The sequence below is a fragment of the Gymnoscopelus braueri genome (assembly GCF_963280865.1).
Source record: "Gymnoscopelus braueri genome assembly, chromosome: 8".
In the NCBI taxonomy this organism is placed as follows: domain Eukaryota; kingdom Metazoa; phylum Chordata; class Actinopteri; order Myctophiformes; family Myctophidae; genus Gymnoscopelus; species Gymnoscopelus braueri.
Genome location: NC_137609.1, coordinates 11,113,428 through 11,138,640, shown reverse-complemented (window position 1 = coordinate 11,138,640; position 25,213 = coordinate 11,113,428). Strand labels below are relative to the sequence as shown.

The 25,213-nt window shown below is 39.6% G+C and overlaps 1 protein-coding gene and 2 long non-coding RNA genes across 3 annotated transcripts in view; 1 reads left to right on the top strand and 2 right to left on the bottom strand.

Moving 5' to 3' along the window:
- LOC308090621 overlaps positions 1-25,213 on the top strand; it is a 306,248-nt gene that overhangs the window by 226,079 nt on the left and 54,956 nt on the right. The window lies entirely within an intron of this gene.
- On the bottom strand, positions 1,390-21,905 carry ammecr1 (AMMECR nuclear protein 1). Its single transcript, XM_080436577.1, has 6 exons — positions 19,529-21,905; positions 15,249-15,359; positions 13,650-13,764; positions 10,454-10,544; positions 9,511-9,607; positions 1,390-7,623 (listed from the first exon to the last, which is right to left on the bottom strand). Exons 1-6 carry the CDS (start codon positions 20,104-20,106, stop codon positions 7,509-7,511), a joined length of 1,107 nt encoding a protein of 368 aa, XP_080292703.1. The 5' UTR covers positions 20,107-21,905; the 3' UTR covers positions 1,390-7,508.
- Positions 13,831-15,217, bottom strand: LOC308091163. The gene is made up of 2 exons (XR_013933673.1): positions 15,130-15,217; positions 13,831-15,081 (listed from the first exon to the last, which is right to left on the bottom strand). It is a non-coding gene; the product is annotated as an uncharacterized lncRNA (long non-coding RNA).

The following is a 25,213-nucleotide window of genomic DNA, read 5'->3' as shown; positions in this document are numbered from 1 at the left end:
TAAAAATATATTTAAAGTAAAGATATCTGTTCTCTTACTCAAGTATGGCTTTCAAGTTCTTTATAAACCTCAGTTTATTTATCTATATATAACTTGCCAGGCAGAATTGGGCAGCAGTCATGGAGCAGTTGCAGCTTTGTTACTTGGCGGCTGGACGGCCACCTCCAGGTGTCACTTTAGGGTGGAAGTACTTTGCACCACAAAATAAATAAAACAATAACATAATAAATGAACACCTTATTATGTTACACATTTCTTAACGGTTTCCGGTTAAACCATGAACTTTTTTTTTTTTGTCTTGTGGCCCCCAACTTCAAGTAATTTTACAATTGTCAGACAGATGGACACACGGACGGACACACGGACGGACACACGGACGGACGGACAGGGGGTAAAACATACTCTCTCGCCAGGCCGAAACAATTAAAGGTTTTCCAGAACTTCATGGAGTGCTGAGTATTGATGTGATTATGGCATAATGTTGCCGACAAAATCTGACCTGGCCTGATACACTTTTTAACAAAGCACATTCACATTACTGAATGAAGGCCTACTGCTTAAAACCCCTGCTTCTGTGCCCCCAAACTGAAGCACACTCACTCATGACCTTAAAAACAAGGAATTTCAATTCAAGGACTCAAATGCACTTCTATGAACCTTGAAAGCCGAGATGTACCATTTGAAAGGAATAATGTCATCTACTCGCTCATGTTTCAACTTTTAGACAGATAATGACAATGACAATTGTACACATTTAGTTGAGGAAAGAAATCTAAGTCAGTGTTGCCAGCAGCTTCTAATGTATCTTGCTATAGCACTCATACATGGGCAACTGGTGGCCCGGGAGCCACATGCGGCCCCCACCTTCACTTAATGCGCCCCGCAGGTTAATATCGGAATACTGTAATGTATTATTTATTTCAGCTGTTACAGTTCCAAACATGTCAGTCTATATTAGTAGCTTAATGACTAGTAGGCTATAAAAAAAAATTTATGTCCAATGTATTTGTATTTAGGTTCAAAAAGTTAACATAAGTATAACTAAATGCATTTGAAATTAAATAAAAATTTAACTTTTCAGGATTCCAATTCAAAAATAGCAAAAAAAAAAATCAGGATTCCAATTCAAGAATAGCAAAAATAGCATATATACAAGCTCAAAACGCGCGTTTTGAGCTTGTAGATCGGCTATTTTTGCTACTTTTGTGTGACAGAATGGTCGAAGTACGGCATTCATTTAAGAAAAAAGTTAAAATACTGAGATAAGAGGTGTCTGCTCGACAGTATGTGGCCCTCTGGAGTGAGTGTGGAAATATAGTGGCCCTCTCCATCATCAAAGTTGCATCACCCCTGCTAGAGGGGATTTGACAGAAAATAAAACACAACACCTTTTTCTCTTTTCAGTTGGTTTTGTATTTTTTTATTGAATAAATGATTTTAAAAGGTAATAACAATGTTTTAAAACTACATTATCATCTTCACAGCCATCGCGTACATACTCACTGATAACCCATCTATATATTTTTTTCACCTTCCCCACACATTTTTTGTTTCTTTTTAAAGTTTTCTTTTTCTTTCTTTTTTTTTTAAACGTTTTGTTGAGCCATACTATCGTAATAAATGCCCATTTTCAAGTCTCGTCACACTAACAGCAATTCAATGGGGGAAGGAAGGGAAAGAGGATCTAAACTCTACAGGAGGATTGTATTTTTAATTTCCCAGTTCGTATTATTTCCATCAACATTTTCATTGTTACTTTAGCAGAGAAAAAGAGAACCAAAAAAAAGAAAAAAGAACAAATGAGAGGAAATACAAGTTGGTATGAGGAGTTACACCAGGTAACCCTCCCAGCCCATTCAGTCACTGCAAGTTTTTTTTCTTCCCCACTTTTGTACAGTGACATGTCTTATAACTCAGTGTCTCAAATATTCAGAACATAGAAAAACACTAAAATAATTTTTAACCTAGATCCAAAATATTCTTTCGCAAAAGAATTTATTTCAATGTACAAAAACGGTCATTTTCTCTTTTTTTTCTTTTTCTTTTTTTTTTTAAATAAAAAGTTCCAAACACAAGTTTATTGTAGTTCTTATTTCATTTGTCATTATCATAATTATTATTGACTTTTTTTTCTCCATTATTATTATTCATCTATCAGTGCGATTGTATACCAGTGCAGCTACTGGGTCCAGAGTAAAGAAAACAGGCTTTTTCATCTTTAATGGCATAAAAAATAAGGACAAATCCATCTTTTTTATATAAAGTATAACTGCTGGTCTTTGGGGGGGGGGGGGAAAGGAGAACAAAAAAAGAAAACATTTAGAAACCCATTAAGCTAGGAGGCACACCATGGGATTTTCGTATTTTTTTTTAAATTATAGCAATAATAATAGTAACAATAATAAACAAAACAAGTAACAACAATAACAAATTGCAACCATTTTTACCATCATTGACGCCAAGTAATGGCTTCAGAGACTACTCAATGAAAATTAACTGAAAACAAATCTGGTTGCTTCATAAGTAAAGACAGGTGTGAAACGCACAAAAAAAATAACAGAACAAAACAAAAACACAGAAATAAAGAACATTTTGTCTTTTTGCAGGGGTGTTTTTTGGAAGGACAGGAAGCCAAGTCTGAAGAGCAGCATTTGGGCATGGCCGTTGGCATCTTTGGTTAGGTCCAACATACAAAGGTAACATGAGCTTGTGCATTCCACAGAAGTACACGAATGACCACGCGAGGAATGCAGAGACTTGAACTCTAACCCTGGTATGGAACCAAAAGACACTCTACAACGAACTAGAAGTGCCTTTCCATAATATCCTATGAGGTATCGATGCTTGAAATGGTCAATACAAAACTAAAGAGTCCATTCTGTGTGTGTAGTTTTTTTTTAAACAACATACAACCGCAAGGGGATGCCCAAATAACACTGTGACCGTCAAGATTCTACCTTTGAGGGTGTGGGACTGAGGTGTGAAAGACGTGTCAGTGACCTCAATAATAATGTAATACGAGCTGCAATAATGACATTGTTTTGGGAAGGCTCTAAGCCAAAGCTGAATGAAAAGCCATGACCAAACCTTTCCAAGAATAACTTTACTTGCTGTAAGGGGAGTGAAACATAATTTCGACAGTTGAGAGGAAATTGACATGAGCTACCTTTTTGGAGCAGCGTCCGTGGGATAATACGTATTTTCGGAAGGCAACCATCACTGCCACTGATACTATTAACATCTACTAAATGACAGATGTGCAAAAAAAAAAGAAAGAAAAAAAAAGAAGCAGGCTATGAGTCTGGGCCACAGTGTAGGGAGAAACAAAAATGAGGGAGGATATTTGTGACTTTATGTCCTTTCAAACCTGCAGGGGTGACTTGCACTGGTAGGGGGGAAAAAAACAACACCTGTTCAACAGATCTGCATATATCAAGGATATTTATTAAAGGTAACACATGTAGATTTTCTCTCAATACACCGCTGTCAGATGATGGTGAAAATCGTCTGCAAGACATTCAATAGCCCCATGAGTTGCTCTGTGTCGGTACAGTTTTATCGTCGTCCTGTCCCTCCCTCTTCATTTAATGGCTGAAAGAAGACCACCTCTACCAGAGGGAGGGCTTTTCATGGCGAATTGAGCGCACTGAGCATCCACATTGGACCAAAGTGAAAGCATAAAGCACTCATGGGGGGGGGGGGGGTAGTGTTTATATCGGTGATAATTACATTCTTTTTTTGCTAGTATTAGAATGTGTCATCACGGGTTAAATTGACAGCAACATATTCATTAGAAAATCTTACATGCAGCATCTTTAAGTATGATATGATCGATGAGTCCGCATGACCAGTCACTTATGCTGTGACCAACCCCACATGAGGTCCAATAGCACCATATTTGTCTTTTTATATTTAGTCTTTTATTTTTTATATCTCTTATTGGTTAATAAGAGTGTCTAAGCCATAGATCAAGCATATCATGGATAAAAAAAAAACATAGGTCTCATACTCATATGTACATGCAACAAAAATGCATTGCATGTGTATACAAAGACTAAAGGAGAGCATGGTCAATTTGGTTTTGCAGCAGAGAAATTCAGGTTGTGCTGTACTTAATGGACCAGAAAATGAATGTGTGAAGCCTGATATTATACTTGGTTGCGTGCCAGTGTTGTGCACTGAAAATAACTGATCTACAAGCTCACCTTGTAGATCTGCCATTTCCGACACAGGACACCGTCCTACAACAGAATATAAATTAGGCATGACTGTTCCACGAGAAAAGAGGACAAATAACTAAATTCCCATTGCTTAATTTACATGACTTACTCCTTCCCAAACTGCATTTGCCAAGAATAAAGCCACTGGCCTAATTAACAGTAAACACCCAATTTATTCTCACACTATACAGGGCACTTCCTTCTTGATCCCACCACCATGGTACATGAATTAGGATCTCTCATGACAATGTTTTATTTTATAACTGAAAAATGTATAAAAACTATATTAAGCACCAGTGCTGGGCTTAATGTGAGCATATTGGTAGATTTAAACCATAACATGACATAAATTCATTGGAACTTTACTATGAAAACATTTTGGGTCGTGAGCAGGTTGAGGTTAAGACAAAAGCACAATATGACATAGACTAAGGAACACTCACAGCACCATGTACTGGTCCATCATTTGTCAAATCATTCATTTTAAGGCAACACAACTTAAATTTGGATCGTTTCGGGTTACTGTGGATGGAGTGCCAAAAGCCCTTGACATTTTGCATAAAGAAAAAAAGAACCTATAAGTTAGTAAAGGCTGTTACAAAAAGATGTCGGTCAAATACAGAGAGCCTCTCAAAAATTCCAGTCATCAGAACTAAAAGAAAAAAACATAACCCAACACAATGGATCACAACAATGATAATCCTCAATGAGTAAAAACATTCAAGACACCAGCTAACTTAACTTGTGGGTAGATGTGACTGAGGAATATTTGGATGGGAAATGGCTTCCTTAGTCCTTACAAAGCCCTGGCTTTAGATTCAGACCTTAACTGTAAACAGCCTGGCCCCTCGGTGAGATCCTATTCAAGCTAATTCAACTGTTTGTTTGCTCTAGTCTACTGCGGAGCAGCTGCCAAAACAGACCAACAGAAATAATACATCGCAATAATTTATGATGCAGAGACACAATGAGCTACTAACGGATCCTTGTGAACAGCAGAGTACTCTAAAAATCTGCGTGCTTGTACAATACAATTTGCTAAAAATTTAGAATGCACACGGTTCATGCAATGCATGACAAACACAAATGTAAATGTCAAATTGCATGTTGCTGGCCGTGTCCTTCATGCAAGTGGTAGGCTACGTTACCTCATTGTAGACAAAGGAATAGCACGAGTGTGGGTCAAGACCATCGACCATAAAGGCCATTTTGCTCCATACTCGGTGAGCATGACATAAAAGCAAAATGGCTGCCTTGTGAATGGCCAGTGCTCAGCTGTATTCAGAAATACAGATTCTATGAAGAAGTGATGGCAGCTCCTGAATAGTAAAGTGGCACTCATACATGCCATTCAGTTCAACCACTAGGATTCAATAAATATGCAGTGATGGCAGCCCAGCCATGCCTGACACCAATTGGGTACGTTTGGCTTCAGACATCAGAAGACCTGTTATGTTTGAGATGACCAAATAAATGGGTTTGAAAGCAAACACTTCAAGCGAAACCAACCAATGAACCAACCACCCATCCAAACAACTACTCTTAGAAAAGCATGGATTAAAAAGAGAATATGGCTTTTAGTAGTTATCATCGCATGTCCCTGTCAATAGTCTCCCTGCCAGTAAACTCATTAACCAACAGACACAGTAAATTAAACGATATAAGCATTCTTCAGCTGACTAAATTATTCCCTATGCATCGTCGCCAATGCTCTTCTAAACCAACAAACAGGCACCCCCCATACACACACCCCTACCCCTTCAAAGCTGGAAAATCAATCCTACTAGTCTATTTGACGGGTTAATCAATAGGTCTGGCCCCCAAAATGCAAAAGCTCGTTCGACAGGTTGCTACTCTGAACATACTTTCAACATTTGGATACTTAATGTTTTTTTATTTAAATCGTTTCACAGCCACGGTGCGTGCATAGGCGGAGCTGACAAGTAGTGTATATCCGCTTTCAATACACTCCCACGTTGATCTGCCGCTGGCTGTTTTGGCTAAATGGCCATGGCGATCTTCATACACGTTTCAACTCTATGAACAAACAAAGATACCAGTGCAGCTTTATGTTTTGTCCATGTGGAGACCGCACCCTCTGGGAAGATAAAAATCTCAACCGCTAAGAGACTCGATTTGATTTATTGGCCAATTAATTTAGAACGTATTTGTATATTTGCACAGAATATATGACGCTTGAAAAAATAAAAAAAAAGGTATTCGAGACAGTCCTATTAATTAAACCCATCGACCAGCTCCTGACAGGATCATCCTCATACAAAATGGCTTCCTTCACACTTGTACTCAATGGCAAAAGAGCTGGACAAAACAGTCAAGAGTAGCTGTGAGCTCTAGCCAAACAAACGCAGTTCAAGTTTTACAGGTTTCATCACATAACGCCAGAACTACTCGGGGGAGGGATTCCCAACAATTGCCATTGAAATAGTTTGACATAATCCAATTCTTAAATTTACTCAAGCAGTTTCCAATGTCAGACAGACCAAACTTCCAATAACACAGAAAAAAAAGCACACACACGATTGTGAGCTAAAACAATAAAGACCACCAGGAAATACTGTCTGAGTGGCGTCACAACCCTACAACAATCTACAAATATGAGTATATAGATCCCAACATCTATTCCCCAACTATGATACTACCAGAGTTTACACGGTCAAACCAACCTTAACAGTCTTATCTTTTCTTTTCTGAGAGGAGACATGAAATAAAGAAGATGCAGCCTTTTAGAGCTGCAGTTGCCTTGCTACATGGTATACATAAAGTCCGCCTGGCTATTATGATAAAGAAAAAGAAGAAGCATATTACCACAATAAATGTAAAAGTGTAGCAAAGCCTAAACAATAAAAAAGCAAGACTAATCCACCTTAAGAGACTTCCTTCCATCCACAGAATCAAAAAAACCTGATTAGGTTTGCTGAGAGACTAATGTTTAGGAAAATCTTTTATTTGTTTTAATTCTCAAAAAATAAAACATAAAAAATAAAAAACAATGAAAGGGGTTATAGATGGGTAAATATATGCTGCAAAGGCTTCATCGCAGAAGAATAAAATGGGGAGAAATTATGATTTCTTGCCATAATCAATGTATGCTTGCTTGCTTCCTCGCCACCCGTTGCCATGTCAGCGTCCGCTAAGACAGTCAAACATGGCAACGGAAACTATCATCATAAAATGGTACAGTAGTAGAAATAGCTAGACCAGGATGGGGCGGGGTCTCCTGGGAAAAGGTCCGAGGAGAGGTCCAATGATTGGTCATGCGGCTCGCTGTCAGGAATAATGGTTGTAGGGTGGTAGAGGGTGCCCAATGCCATTCTGGTAGTGATGATGCTGACGGTGGGTGATGTAATCTGCATAACCCATTGTCATCTTCTCGCTACGGTACCTAGCGGTGAGGAAGAGGCGTCAAAAAGGCTAGTTATTCCCTTGTAGGGGTGCAACTGCTAATCGAACTAATCGAGTTAATCGGTTATAAAATAATAATTGATCATTGGTTTTAATCAATAATCGTTTTTTTCTTTTTTGGGGGGAGGGATAAGTGTCCCTTTTTTGTGCATTTTTTTAAATCAAAAAATCTATTATAATTGTTTTCAATTTGTTTGATTTGTAAATAAAAACCAATCATAAAAAAATAAAACAACTTCTCGATTATTCGATTAATCGAAAACAATCGATAGAATAATCAATACGAAAATAATCGATAGTTGCAGCCCTAATCCCTTGTGAAGGAAGCCAAAGCCAATAAAGGTATGCCAAGTCACTTGGCATAATATTTCACTCATGTCACGTTTAGTCAAGGATATGTATACTGCATTTCATGCTTAACTCATTCACTGCCTGAATTATTTCTGGCCGCGTTAGCCCACTGCCAGAGATTTTTCATTGAAAAAAAAAAAGGACTCAGGAACCGAGATACAGAAGTTTTAAGTTAACAAGGAAGTGGATAGGAGTCTAGATCTTCGAAAAATCATATCTCCTTGGTCTTTGGGTCAAAAAAAAAAGGTTTTTACGTTCTAGGCAGGGAATGAGTTAATAGAATAAATATATATATATATATAAATAGGAGAAATACTCCTTTAACCACTTGAACCCTGTACGACATTGTACAACGAATAACGAAAATAGCCGCTCCACAAGCTCAAGCTTAACTCATTCACTGCCAGAACTTTATTTTTTTGCGTTTGCCCACTGCCAGATATTTTTAATTAAAAAAAAAAAGTACTCAGGAGCCGAGATACAAAATGTTTAAGTTTTAAGTTAACAATGAAGTGGATGGGAGTCTAGATCTTCAACAAATCATATCTCCTTGGTCTTTGGGTTAAAAAATAAATAAATAAATAAGAAAGAAAAAAAAAGTCGTTTTAGTCGTTCTTGGCAGAGGGGGCTTAAAGGGATACTTCACTTTCACATAAAATAAACATTAAAAATATATATAAAAAAAAAATGAAAGAAGTTATGGCAAAATTAAGGCCCCCTCACACATTAGTAGGACACTCTAATGCGTGAGGGGGCCATGAATTTTCCATTACTTTTTTCATTTATTTTTAATATATTTTTTAAATGTTTCCCCGGCCCGAAAGTGAAGTATCCCTTTAAAGGACAAAAGTCGTTTTAGTCGTTCTAGGCAGGGAATGAGTTCAGATCTGCGATTTTTAGATCTGTATTTTTTTTCTATTTGATCAAAATGTTTGGAAGAATTGATGTGAAAATGTCCACCTATAGTAAGCAAAATAGAGATGCCAGGTTGAAAGTGGTTAATGGTTCATCCATTCCTAATTTTTTTAGTAGTGTGTAGGTTTTACAACACTTACAATACCCGAATCAATTTGATTCTACACAACAACAACAAAAAGAGCTCAGGTGTGCTGTGCTTGAAGCTATTCAGTTCCCTGAAAATAGAGATTTGTGTCCTTTTGTACATGAACCAAAAACTGACAAAGAACATGTGAGAGCTACGCTGGGAACCCACCAAAAAAAAAAGCGCAGCTCACAGGCTTTTATTGTGGGCGCAGGTTTGCGCGCGACTGTCCTCTCCAAACCTGGCCACAGCAGGACGTCTGGTCAATGCATTTCAATGAAAATGTGCACCCGAGCGCGGGGGAAAAAAAAGTCTTCACGTGCGCGAGTGAAGCGTCCATGCGTGGCCGGTGTAACGGCTGCATTCATTAACATGGAGCTCGGAAAAAAACGGTGTCCGTGAGTTTTTGCTTGCGCGGCTGGTGGGTTCCTAGAGCGTTACATGTTTGTTTAGGGACGTGAACCTTGATCTTACCTGGTTAACTTAATGGTCTTCCTGAAGTCATTTGTGATGGGAGCTTTGTAACCTCCCTTTCGTAGTAAGGAATCTATGGTCTGAATGTGGTCCCAACCTGTGGGAAAAGGGAGTAAATCAATAAACACATTCTACAAGCCACTTAATGTACTGTAACTAATCCCACATCACCCCAGGAGTTGCAAACATTTTCATAAGAAGGACCCCCACATTAACATGCATGCATTTGCCTGTGTGGACCCCCATTTGAAAACATTTGAGACCCCTATAAAGACTTGTATTAAACATTTTCAAGATTATATTAAGTTTTTCAAAATGTTTCAAATATAGCAGATCTACAAGCTCACAACATGACGCCCTGTGAGCTTGTAGATCGGCATTTTTTTTATTAAGTGGTTAAACTGATCTTGATGCTATAATAATTCATTTGGCTGCGGAGCCCCTGGTCCCCAGACACTTTGAGAACCACCGATTTACCCGATGCTCTAAAGGTTTTTTGTCAAAAGGTTAAATATTTATCTTCTGATATAGTGTTTGTTCATTAACAGGGGTCTCCTCGTCTCTCCAGATTTTTGGCAAACAGAAAAATACATTTTCAGGTGGGACACCAATCAAAGATAACCATTTATCAGCTTACATTGTTTTGCATTCCAGTTCTAATTTTGTCTGCTCATTGTTTTGGTTTAATCACTTCCAACTTCACTTGTTTCTCCTCTACGAGTACTACCTCCTGATTGGAAGAAATGTGTAGCCCGACTCGAAACTGTATTTTCTGTTTACCGTTTGTTTAGCTGGTGAGACAGAGACCCCGGTTACTGAGGAAACCATCTATAGCAATGATTAATGATGTAATATCACTTACAGCCTCTTTAACCAGAGCAGATGACAGAAAGTACCACTGTACAATAGTAACAGGCAGTAAGCAGTATACACACTATCTCACCTTGCTCCTTTGCAACCTCTGGTAGGTAGGTGGCGGTGCGCTTTGATCCTTTTTCATTGAAAAATTCTATCCTAATACCGTGAACACCCACCTGGAATCAAAGGATAGAAAACAAACAGTGGCCAGATATTAGAAACCTTCTAACAAAGTATTTAGTCTGTTTTAACAATAATTTGAATAAACTACACAAAGTGCTTCCTTCCTCGGGTTCAGCACTATGGCGTTTAAACAAATTACTCACCTATAGTATGTATGCTGTATGTACACAACACTACACTGCACTTAAGTTTACACTTGGCCGACAAAATCTCACCAAATTATTTCCACCCTCTACTCTAGTCTCAACAATAGGCTAATGGGACAGCCAACTCTGCCAGCTGAAAATAGCCCACTCAGCAGTTCAGAAACGGCATTGTATCAACAATCGGAGCCTAAAGGGATGGCTGCTCCTTCTGACTTTAAACAGTCTGATCAGCAAACCTAACTTTGTAAAATGGGGCTAGACCAGGAGCTGTTTGCTCCAGTCCCGTGTTCTGTCATACGAGATTACACATTGCAGTTATGAAGAGGATTTGAAGATGATGTGAGGAAGATTTCCATACTTCCACACTTTAATTTGATCCCTCTTCTCACTACGTTTCTGGCCTGAGACTTAATGGACCCCCCCCCCCCCCCCCCAACACAATCCATCTTCTTATAATTGGTCCTTGCTCATTATAAGATGGTATGGTACTCTTTCCTAAAATGACATAATTGGTGGTCATTTCAAACAAGATTTCAAACTTGGCTTCTATTCCAGCAGCTTGGCTGCCATGTTATGGCAAATGTATCTTCACAGGGCCTGTAATGCTTGGCATTATGTACAATTCTCCAATAAGACCTTTATATTTAAATAAACAATAAGCACAAATGCAGTATCGGACGATATTTTAGAATATCAAGTTATTATATATTAAGAATATAATTCACTCAAATAATTTCTGTTGCCCTTCATTCAACCTGTGCTATTCAGTCTTATTTAATCAAATAAAACACATGTAGAGGTGCAGTATATACAATTTTGAAGTATAGTAATGGCGTTTCTAATAATAAAGCCCAACACTTTTCTGAGGGTGGTGTCGGCCATCTTCAGCAGAACTGTAAACTGCTGGCCAGCATCTGTTAATTTTTTCCAAAACCTCAGTCTCCCCTAGCTGCCCAAACTTGTGCCTACGCAGTAATAATTCTTTCGCGGGTTGTTCTGCTTCATCTACAAAGCTTGACATGATGCATAGGGCTCTCTCTACAAAAGTAAAAGAATTGGTTTCTATTAATTTGCTCTCAGCTGCTGACGCAAGACACTTTTAACACTTGCTTATGCCACCAAATGGAACAACCTTGGCAAGTCTAGAAACTCAGGCAAGCTACATTTTTACATTACTTGTTAAAGCTACAATCCGTACATTTAATGTCCATTGTCTCCATCTCCCGACAGAAAGGGTAATTGCAACGACGTCCAAACTACAGTAGAGATGGCGGTGCATCTAGCGTTCATCTGATTCAAATGAGCCTAGTGACATCGACTCATCAAGGTATACATTTCTCAATGGAAGAGTAGGGAGTCCACCTCCAACCACTGCAGATGTACTAAATTAGTTACATTGACATCCTCTACCATAAAGACTTTTCAGACGGAACTCAGTGACAGGTTGAGTATCCCAGCTGTCTCTTAGCTGCATCCTGCCCACCATGTTCCAGGCAATACTGACAGCTAAGGGCAAATCTAAGATCATTCAATATTCATAAATCAAAGATGAGTACGACACAATTGCGCATTTTAGTGACCGTATGAAAAAAAAAGTACATGTATTACACATCACTATGCAATGTGATGAAATTAATATCATAAGATCAACATGGCCAAATCTGTCCACGGTATCACAACTCTTAATTCATTTATTTCCAATTGCAACGCTTTTTCTTTGATAAGATTTAGCGATTTTTCTCTGGAAGCACTCGTTTAAGGGCACCCAACACTCTCTGGGGCTGTCACGTATGACAGAAATTCTAACTTATAGTCAAATATTAAAAATAAATTAATAAATTGTTCCAACACAGTATGTGGCTCAGAATGACCCATGTCGTAAAAGTTCAATTAATAGCCTGGGCTTTTATTTAAACTATAATATTACCTAACCTTATTAAAATGAGGCCATAGAATAAGATATAACAGTGTGAATCATTCATTTGATCTCGCAAGAGAGCGTGTTACTCAGCACCAACCACAGTGCAGAGAGAGAGAGAGAGAAAGAGAGACATATGCATTTTTTAAATGAAGTTTTACAGCATACACGATTTTATATTCAAAATAAATTTGATTGGCTTGAATAGCTCAAACCTACGCGTTTTGTAATTCTTTGGACAATTTTGCCTAATACCCTCGCCGTGAGATCACTTGAGTTTACCCATTTGACCAGTCTTCTGCTAAGTGGATTGTGTTTTGATACAGAAGGCCACTTCCTGCTAGCCTTGTCACGCGTCCCTGGGAACTATAATCTCACCCAAAAAGTAATGAGGGCGAGATTGCCTTAGTCAAGGTTTTTGATGGGCCACTTAAAAGGTTGCATTTCTAATTGTGCGTTCCATCTTTTTTAGCCTAAATCTGTGTTCCATCTCCTCAGTAGGCTTGTCACAATTATTACATAATCGCCTAGTCGCAACTATTTGAGATAATCGCAATTTTTTATTTATGTTTTTAGATTTCATAATCGTTTCCATGTTGAAAAATGTCATTTCAAAAATTGTTGAAATGTCATTTAATTTCTTTTTTTTATTGTGGAAATAGCCGATCTACAAGCTCACAGCATTCCACTTTTAATGTTTTTTTTTAAAGTATAACGTTATTAAATATGTAATTTCTTTGCATATTTAAGTTATTTGTCATATCTGCCCTGTGCTACTTCAGATCCTAAAAGCCAAACAGAAATGTAATTTGTATTCATATATTCCAGTGTGCAACGACAGACAATTAAATCGTTAATTGCAATTAATTTGAGTGACAATTAATAAAATGTCATAATCGTGACAGTCCTACTCCTTGCTCTAAATCTGCAATTTGTTCTGTTTATGATTTGTGGAAAAGTACTTTTTATTGAAATGTTCAAGCATTGTTGTGAGAATGTTCTGCTCTACCAAACTCCTCATCTGACACCCTTACCTCCCAGTCAAGGTAATCACCGACGTCTTCAAAGTTGGTGAGAAGAGACACTGAGCAGTAGAGGCGAGGCAGCTCATCCCTTGTCATGGGGGGGAAGCGGCTGTCTTTAAGGGCACTGTCAAATATCAAAGCATAGGGCCACATGTTAGGGCTGGGCAATAAGTGTCTTTGTATAAATGTATTTGTGGGTGGGGCGGGAGGGGTGACCAACCGACTGACCTACAGACAGACTGACTCCCAACGTGAAACTGCTGTTTTCAGAACTTTATGCATGTCTTGTTACAAGAACAACAGGAATGATGTAATACATAGGCCTACACAGTTTCAAATGCTACTACAATGAAAAGCCAACAACTGCAGGGCCTGTTATCATTAATCATCAAAGATTGTTTCCTGTGCGCTGTGCTGCATTCCAAATGCCACATTGTGGTCCAATGATGCCTATGCTTGCAGCCTCCAAATGAAGAAACAAGAGAGAACAACAGAGCTAACCTGGTAGGCTTGGCTATCAAATGATCCATGATATTGAAACCAATGTGTGTAAATGACAGTGCCTTGGATTTGCATGCCATGGGGCTAGAACGTTGTGCGTAACACACACTTATTTAGTTAGCCAGGTAGGTCAAGGGATGTGTAAGATTAAAATGAAGGGCCAAACCTTTAAAGAGGCAGATATATAATCTGTTTATTTGTTATGCGGGAGTAAAAATAAAATTAAAAGTGTAGTGTTGTGCAGAGCAAGCAAGGATTACTCAAGTGATGTCTCTTTCCACCACTCACTGTAGGTGGAGAGAACACTTGCTCTTTTACATCTGGTCATTAGATTATGAGATATTTTGCGTGCAAAGTTGACATTTTAAACAGAGGGTGGTGGTTATGGTTCCTTCACCACGCACAGCATGTGAGCTCAGCAAGTTTCATGGCAATCCGGCTATTAGATTGTGTGTGTGGCATTGTATGCTTCATTTCAGATAGGATAGTGTAAAGAGAAAGGAAACCAAGGTCGGAGAGAGAGAGAGAGAGGAAAGACATGCGAGACCAAAGGGAAGTCAGATTCGAACCCAGGTCCTCTCACAAGGAGCATATGGTCTGTGCACTCACTGAGACCAGGCCATTTGATTTGAAAATGTCTTGTGTGCAAGTGAAATTCTTGGCCTAATGGGTCATCCAAATCAGTAGGGTTCATTCTCTAGGGGCATGAAGGTGCACATTGCAATTTAGATATGCCGTGGGGCATTGAAGTGGAGGACCGACCGATAAGACGGACCGACCGCGGGCAAAAAAAGACATCACATGCTATGCAATACTCTACATGATGATTACACAACTAAAAAAATAGCATTAGGCTATGCTTGTTAATTTAAAGATGTGTATCCAGTATAAACACTGCCATTCATGAACAGTGAGCAAACTGGTGGAATTATGAGGTAAGCTTGATTAGGAGTAATATTTACATATGGTCAATGAAATATGGAGATACAAGGCTTCTGCCCGACAGCAACAAGATTTAACTGCCCTCTGTGCTACACTAGTGCACTGCTATGAGAGTACCTAAGCTCAGACAGATAAGATGACTGTGTTTTAGTAGCTTAATCTTACCTGGTAAGGGTGTACTCCCTGAGTCCTGAGTGCAGGTTCATGGCAGAAAATGTACCTATACAACCCCTCAACCGCTTGTCTCTGCCTATTTTCCATGTGACAAACAGTGGGCTGAAAAGAGAAGACAGAAATGATTATATGATATATCATAGGGAAGCTTTTCTTTACAAATCTTTAAAGCAGGTTTTGGTTGGTATCTGCATTGAGACAAGTTTCATACATACCACAGGCATAATTTGTCCCATTTCATTTGACTCGGTGGCCATTGAAAGTATAGACACGTTATAAGTACCCTACTTAGTTGTTCACAGCCACCTACTTTGGTGGGAACCTAATGACAGGTTATTGCTATGGATCAGGATGTCGTAATAGAGGCATCTTTGTGCCGAAAAAACATGTCACGGAGGCCCCCACGGATTGATAGAAGGAGGAATAGCATTACTATGAATGTAAATGTTCCTTCTATACATTTCTTTCGTCTTGTTCTTAAACTGAGAACTGAACTTTTCAGTGTTGCATAGCCTTCGGTCTACATTCTTACACCGTATGTTACTTTCAGGGCCAACGTTGCCAATTTGTAAACTTGAGTGAATTGAATCTATCATTTTCTGTGAGGGGCACAGGTGAAAATCTGACTTTCCCATACATTCTGTATGTTGCTATCTTGCTGCGACTGGAAAATCTCACATCACCTGCGGAAGGAAAACACTATGTATTTTACGTAAGCTGGCAGAGATTTTCCATGGCCTTTGACAGCAGCCAAGCACGTTAGGAAGTGTCATCAGATTTTCACATCCTCCCCAAAGTAGAATGATAGCATTCAGGTTACATAACTGCAAATTTGCTCTTTTAAATCTGATTACTTTCTGGTCACCATACAAACACTGGAAAGCCACATATGCTTTTAATAGTGCTGAGTCACATTGGATGTGAAGATGAATGTAGTAATATGTTAATTGTTTTTTTTATTCAGGACATTAATTAATTACCCAAACATTTGGATTAGGGGTGAGTCATAAAATTGATACTGTGTCGTACTTCCTCTTGCGACACACATTGATAAACTGGTACTATGTATGGATATTTGATTACAACACGAAGGGGCTCTATAACATGGATTTCCCGGCGTGTAAACTAGCGGCAGAAGACCATATACTTATCAACCTCTCAATTTGAAGAGGATAAACAGCTGAAAAAGATGGAGAACCATAGACTCTCGAACGGGGAACTGCATCCAACACGACAACCAACCCCTGAGTCAACACAACTGGCGTAGATTATTCACAAATCTTGCCATCTCCTTTCCATTTCCTCGCATCTCTGTTCTCCATGCCCTCTCATCAAAACATAGCTCTGCTCTCCGTATAGTAAGGGTATGGATATGATTTGTAGAGATATTAAAAGATAATAATGTTGAACGAGACATGATGCTGTAATTGTCACACAAAGCAGACTTTAAAAAGGAAGCCATTATTTGAATAGACTTATTAAATCCATTATTTTACTGTTTAACCTTTGGCATCTGGGTAAAACCCAACCTAAGTTCCATGCTGTGATGCAACTCCCTCACTGTGTAAAAGACAACAGAGGCTTATATAATATAAACCTCTATAGGCCTATAAAGGTTACACAATTAGTACACACTTACAGGAGCATGATACAAGAATGTAAAACATTCACTTTAACTTGGAACATCACTTAAAAATCGAAAAGCATAGTTGCCCACCCCCGACTTTGGCATCCAAATGAGAGCTGAAATCTATATAGGTTAGACTTAGTATTGCAACTCTCCCCCAATCTCCATTTTCATATTGAAAGGTCAAGAGGCAAACATATCTGGTAGAAGCTGTAGAAAGCAGGCCACAACAAGTTGATAACTTATTTTAGTCTTATTTTGTGAGCTACAGAGGAATTGAAGTGTGCATTATAAACTAGAGACTAGAATTAGTATGTAAACAATATCTATTATGGAACATTGCAAAGGCTTGTTCAGTTCGGTATATCAATTATTTGTAATATCATTAAGTATACCATTTTATTTGAATGTACAAGTCAAAGTTCCAACAGTGACATGTGCACTGCATGTAAACTCCAACATAGATGAACATGAACACTCTGGGAGCACTGAGTGCACACTGACCGCTCAGAGGGAAAAGCCGGGTTGTCCGAGCGTCTGAACAATGACTGAGGTAGTCATTGAAAAATGCAATGGTTGCAGCTTTTTTTTGTACTCTAGACCGTTTTCAACACAGTATTCAAACAAGTAATAATCATGTATATAAATGGGATGAACTGAATGATTTTTTTTTGTAAATTAACTGATATCCCAGCGCTCTATGATGTGAAAACCAGAGCACTCTGAAATCGGAGCAGTCTCAGAGCATATTTTAGAACAAGTCCAAAAGGGTGTTGAAAGAGCAGCAGTGGAAAGGAACAGGGTGGGCTGGGAGTTCACCACCTGCATAAAGATAGTGGGGCAGGAACATCTTAGATAATGATTACGTTCTCTCTGACAAAAGGTACAAGGAAACATCAATGTAGACTATGCTGGAAATTTCTACCAGTAGAGGCACCATTGAGCTATACATAGAGCTTGAAAGATAATTTGGTGCACAGCGCACACTTACAACTGGTAAAACTGGTATACAAAAAACTAAAAACAAAACATCAAGAACGTTTAGTGTTTTCACGACTATTTATAACAATGAACTGAAAAATAACAGTGTGCTGTATCATTTTAATTAGCTTTTACAAATTATTAATATTAAAGAGTATTACTTGAGTATATCATATAAGATTAAGTGTTAATAAATATTCCCAAAGTTAATTCATTTAAATACTGGAAATGGACAATAAAAAATCCAATTAAACTGTCCCACAATGGCTGGGGCAACGAAGTTTCAACGAACAACTTTATGTACATCTGGCGACCCTTTAACAATGTGTTACAAAAAATACGTATGGTCAACAGAATAGGGTGTTTACTTTTTCCAGTTATATATATATTTTTGTATCTAGAGAGTCCAAGTGACTAAGTATAAATTAGCCTCGTGATTATAGACGGTCACAAAATGCTAATTTATAACTGATATGTGGTTAATTAGTGATGACACCCAAGTCATCACAGCTAGTCTTCTAGTCTAACCCAGCATGTGAACATGATATCAATTATTTACGCAACTAAATGGTCCCAAACATAAGTTCAGTCACACTCTGTCCATGATCTGGTGGTCCTTGGCTGACGTTAGCATGCAACCAACCCTGGCTACAAGTTAGCAATCTACCATGTTTTCTTTGTTAGTTGAAGCCGAACCACACTTGTTAATGTTCAGCCACACAACTCTACAGTGAAGTTAACTTCACCATTGCAATGGGTACAGAAATAGTGGCTAAGTGCACAGTGGCACACATGGCCGTCCAACCTGGATCATAGACACTTTATTGGTAGATTAATTAAGTTCACAAACAGCTCACATCGTGTCCTTTCCCCCTCCTCAACATAGCTAACAAAGCTAACCTCTAGCAGGGTGGTTACCTACAGTTCATTAACCGGGGAGGGTATATGTTTTGACTGTCATTCGGTATTGTACTCATTGTCCTCTTAAATGCTTCCTAAATGACTCAAATAATGTTCTTGTGCATGTGTTGCTGTTTTGATTTGAAGATATTCAACATAAGCATCGCCCGGTCCTCTCTCGAGTAGCTCGTGGCTAACCTAGCTAGCTAACATTAGCCCGTGCTGTGCCTTTAATAACGTTAGCTAATTGAAAACAGGCTCGAGTAAGTGGCTAGCATTAACATTAGCTAAGCTACAAAAGGCTAACGTGTTATTTATTGAATGTGTATTTGGTGCATTCACTTCGGAAACCTCTCGTGTTAATTGCAGATGAACGGGGCAGCGTTGCAAAAAATCTTGCTCAAACCAAAACATTAACTCCACAGAGGAGCTTTGGAAGGCCAGCGGTGTTAATGTTCTAACAGTTAGCCATGCAGTCATGTCCACAAGGCCTCACTTTGCAACTTGGGACGAATAAAAAGTGTTTGTTACAACCCCCATCAGCCTTATTTGTTAGCCTCAATCAAAGCTAATAACATGTATTTTCTTCACACACTTCTCCCCTCGCTGCATTTCAGTGGGGAAACTTGTGGGGAACTTGTCAGCATGTCACGAGACACACAACAATGGTTGTACCGGGTTGTTTGAACAACAGAAAGCATCATCCAAGCAGGGTCTGACATGCAAACCCCCCCAAAACAAACAAAAAGAGAGACAAACTCACTAGGGATCGTTTGTAAACCTGGGTGTTCTAGGAGGTTGGTATCCATACAGATGGCAATAAAGCACGTCGAAGCAGAAGCAGCACATCTCCGCCGAGACGACCATCTTCCTGCCTCCTCCACCACCACCACCGCCGCCGCTGCCCGAACCGGGTCCTCCCGGACTCAGATTCGGGGAGAGGCCGATGGATGAGTTGCTGTAGCCGGCCGGGTGGACTGGCGGAGACAACGCGTTGGTGCTGCCGCTGCCGCTGCTGCCACCGCCGCCGCTAACGTTAACGTTCCCCCCCGGTCCCCCCAGGCCGTTCACCGCCCTGCCGCTCACGTTCCCTGCCGCCGCGACGGTCGTGGAGGAACCAATCCCCAAGTCCGATCCACAATGTCCGGTTCCTGCCACTCCGCTTCCCGCCCCCCCTGCGCCGCCACCACCTACTCCACCGCCGCCGCCAACCACCCCTCCGCCGCCGCCGCCGGGACCCCCCGACCCCCCGGGGGATCCCGACAGCTTCTGCTTCTTCACCCCGCAGCACCCGGCCGCCATCTTGGAACAATCTGCACCGACACACCGCTTCCGACCCATCACCGTCACCGCGGGAGGGATCGGCGGTGGGGTGGAGGAGGAGAAGGAGGAGGAGGTGGTGGGGGGGGACAACGCCGCCGCCGCCGACCACACGTACAAATCCCACTGCGTTGAGACGTACGACGGACTATACTCCACTTTCACTGTTTTATGTCGGACGACGAAAATAACCCGACGTGACAAGAGACTGCAATGTCACCCTATAACCGTTGCCTTTAAAATAAGAAAATGCGTGCCTTTTATGCACTAAAATCCACAGCCCGATTAGCCTCTATGATACTATGAGACAACCAGACAGTCCAGCGTTCTTTCGGAACCACCACGGTGGTTTTTAAACGGATCGCAAAACACGTCCACGCCAACAAAACAAAAATATTAAAAACCCAAGGTTCTTCGTGACACGAATCCCCTCCGATGCAGTAAAGGGGGTTTTCTCTAGTAGTTTGTGTTCTAAATAAGCCGTCCAACAAGTTCAGGCAAAAACAACCTCTCACGATCCAACAAACAAGGCCGCAGTAACAGAACAGACAGATCAACTATGGCCAGGCAGTCCAGATGTGAGAGCAGTACTGGACCAGGCTGCAGCACACACCGCTTTGTGTGGGAGCCGGGAGCTGGAGTACGCAGGACCCATAAGCTTCAGCACGAATAGTGCACAATGCATCGGACAATGGAGCTTATTCTTATTATAACACCAGTTGTTTAACTACTTTCTGGCGAACTTCTAGTTAGAGAGAGACGACCAGACCAGGCCCAGCTATGTTGGAATTCCAGGCGCAGCCCGGGATAGAAGCGCTGCGGAGTAAAATGGCATCTGATCTGACAATGCAGGTTCGGCTTGACATAATGAAAAGCGTCAGCGTCGCCCCAGTCATCACCTCAGTTAACATTAACCTCTGACAAACAACCGCTTCACTTTGATGCACCTTGCATTCATCATGTCTGATATCTTGGACCCTTTTTTAGGTCGTTAGAAAATCTCTCAAAAAATACCACCACTACACCCCCGCGTCAAATACGGGGAGAAGTGGAAGTTTTTTTCTGTAGGTTTTGTTTGGAGGCTGCTGTCATCCGCTTATTGGGATACATAACAGACGAGGATTCTGTTCCATCATCCGTCAGAGGCGATCCGCCGGGTTTGTTTGGCACAACCCTCGTTCCGCAGCCGTGTCTCAGTATTGCTGCCCGGAAAAGCCCCGTAATCGTTCCGTAGGCGCACAGTCAGAGGCATCGCATCGCTCCCCTGTCCGCCTCGCCACGCCGAATTGCGATTCGGGAAATATCTTGCGCCCGAATCTCTGCACATAATGCGTAGTAGACGTAGAGGGGTTGTCATCAAATTTGTAATTCGAAAGAAGTGAGGAATACCCAGAAACTATGTGCAAGCATGCATGACGATCATAGATATAGAGGCTACATGTTTGTGTTAGATAGACGACACATAGCCCACACAGATCCTTCACAGTATAGTGATTCTCAACCTTTTTAATTTCAAGGACCCCCAATTTGATATGCATTAGACCACATTTTCCCCTTATTTTTTTATCACTCTAGAACCCCAATAGTGGATCTACATTAGCCTGCCCTACACAGTATAAAATCCTGTTAATTCAACTCTGAGATTGTACAATGGTACAATTGGTTCCACTTGTACACTCTGAGTTAGACATCGTTAAGGGTCCATTTGGATCCTAACTATCAATCATTTCTATGGGACCAACTAAGGATCCCTGGCTTCCCAGGACCCCACTGAGAACCAGAGAGTAGAGTAAAATTACATTATTGTACTCTAGTTATTGTAGCTCACTTCAAAATTCTACTCCACATTAGATGAAAAGTTTGTTATGCCTATAACTGATCAGTGTACAGTAGGCCTATAGCTACATGGTCATATGGGGTCATGCATGGGGTTCTCATCTTAAACAAGCGTTATGCTTAATGAGGGTTTCCAGTTTAGTAGACCTTGTATTGTGAATTTGTACTTCCATGTACTGTTATGTACTGTCATGTACTATTCTCATGTCTTTCTAAATAAACTACATCAATCAATCAATCAATATAATGTCATGTTTTTCAGTTGTAATTCATCTTTGAACCATCCTTGAATTTAGACTCTAAAGCTTTGCTCTTAGTGCTGGCTCTGATTACATAGGCCTACTCTTATATGGCAACACGACATTGGTATAACATTTGATATAGGTCTAACTTTAGCTTTGGCTGACATGTGTCTGTGTGGGGTCATGCAAGGCATTGGTATTGGCTGTTCTTTTTTTAACTTATACTATTCCCCTAAAATTGTACATATATTTTGACAATTACATGACAAAGCAATAGGGGATTTGTTGTTTTTTCATCTCTATAATGAAGCGTTGTGTGTGGGTGGGGTGGGGGGGGGGGGGGAATGTCCTCAGGGGGATTATAACATAAATATCAGTGGTAAGAAGATTATTCTAGGAGCAGCAGATGCTGAAAGTAGGTGACTATCTTCTACACATTTCAAATTTAGTGTTGCTGTATATTGGTGGCAGGCACCCTATGGAGTTAATAATAACTCCATAGGGTATAGGGTAACAAGCATGTTGTAACTGTGACATCTGAATTATGTCTATGTCTATTATGTCTATTACAATGTTTTTGTTCACAACATGAAACTTGTTTTGCAGACCACTGGACCACCATATACAGATGATCATAAATTGTGTTATCAAAACCTCAATTGTTATTGTTAGATTTAGATTATCCAATAATTTGCATCTGGTTTTGCAGGCCTGAAAACCAGGAAAACAGAAGTTTGATTTTCCCTTTGGGTAACTCCAAATATAGATGTGTGCTCTGCCGTTCACTCTCAATGTTGAAGTGAGCAGTTAATTGCAGAGATTAGAGCATTTGTTACGAAACCAGTGTGCCATACCTCTGTTTCATTCTCCCTTTCCAAGAAAAAAACATGGCATTCACAACATTTTAATTGGATTTTAATTGGATATTTCTGGATAAAATTGTCATTTTCACACTCCAGGGGAATGGCAGCAATCTGTCATGTTGTTATTAAACCCTGCAGTGGTGAAATTTGCCTAGTCACAGCAGCACTGAAATGCAACATGCCTCTCCTTAGAATACTCCAAACTGAATATAAGATTTGAAAGACAGTGCCCTGTACTGATGACATCAAACTGACATAACATGTTAAATATACCAGAATGCAAAAAAATAAATAAAAAAAACTATTTGGAAAAGTGACAAACAAAATAAATAAATACACATTTTATGGGACATTAAAGTCATTTAGAAACCACATTCTGTCAGATGTTTGTAGACAAGATCAACAGCATTTGCTTGTTTCCTGTAGATCCTGCGTTATTGCATATTAGTTTATTGAATTAGCAGAGTGATTATGAAAGAGTATAGAGTATAGGCCTAGCAAAGGGGAGAATAGAACAGAGAATGTTGTACATTTAAATACTATCCTATGTAGTGAAAAACCTTGAGAAGCGTTAAAACAAGCATCAAGAGTCAAATTGGCATAGCAGTTTCGGCCGGGTACAGAAAAAAATGGTTTCCTTCCTTGCTTTCATTGCTATGATTAAAAACATGATGTCCGTGTATTTAGTCTATGACTCTTGTTGCTTGAATAGAATTTAACATAAGGTGGGGAAAAGGTAGGAAACAAAATAGTGTTTTTCCAAAATATTTGATTCAAGTCTGTCCACTATCCTGTAGATGGTAGCAAAGAGCCTCATACACATCTAAACTGACATCCTTCTCTTACTATAAAATCCTATCCCACTATACAAATACAAATAAATATGGGTTGAGGTTGACCTATCTGAAATTGCACAAGGCCATTGACCAAGGAAGCCTTTTCACTTTGTTCACTGGCTTCAAGGTAGGTATATACATGTGAACTGTGGGCACTGAAACAAAGTTTTAGGTATGTTTGTTGTCTCCATTTGACTGCAGTTGTGTGTGTGTGTATATATATATACATACTAGTTTGCTTTTTCTTTTCCCCCTCTATAATATCATTAGGCATATTGTTATCATGTTAGCCTACATGCCGCTGCGATGTCCGATGAGCCAAACAAAAGCTAATTTGCACTCTTTATGTACTTGGTGTGTACACAAGATGTTAAACAATAAAGAACCGTGAACCCTGTGGAGTGGAGTGACTGCCATTATTCAGTGTGGTGTGAAAGATTGAGGTTGATTTTGCTTGAGATTGGGAAATAATGTAGTGTTAATACAATTCTGAATAAGAAGAAAATAAATATGAAAGAGTAGAATAAAAATGTATACGAAATATCTAATACGATCAACAGGGTTCCCACATAGTTTTAAAAACAAAAACATTAGAATGTAGACTACACCAGGGGTCTTCCACAGGGAGTCCGGGACCCCGGGGTCCTCAGAGTTACAACAGGGGGGCCGCCAAATCTTTGTGTGATAGGAACATTATTTTTTACATTAACCACTTGAGCCCTAGCATCCCTATTCTGAGGAGAACTTTAGCCAAAAATAGCAGATCTACAAGCTCACAACGCTAGATCGGCTATTTTTGGAAAAGAGGCTTGGTGTAGAAGAGGGAAAAAAGAGCAGACAGAGTGAAAGGTCAGGTTTACTATTGTTTTGACGGTTTAAGTGGTTAAATGTCTGAAAATACAACATTAACATGAATCCAACACTGATGATAGTGCTGTCAAACAAGTCTATGAAGCTATCTATGAACTGAACGTTTAATCTACAACACAATTTGATACAATATGTAGTGGGGGTCCCTGCTTCACCTCTCTCTCAGCTAAGGGGTCCTTGGCCTGACTCATATTTTAGTTTTTCTTATTTTTCAATTTGTAAACTGTTTATATGATGTTCTGCATAGTAGTGTATATTTGTCTGTCATTTAATGTCACTATGAATTGAGTACTTCTTGGGGACCCCATTTGAAACAAGCCATTAGGCTTTCATGGGCTTTTCAATCCTATTTAGTTGACCTTGTATGTAAATTGTATTTACATGTGCTTGCTTTTTTTCTGCACAGACATTTCTAAATAAAGTATTCAATCAAACAATCAAAAAAATATATATACTCCTGGCCTCATAGAGTTAAAAGCCT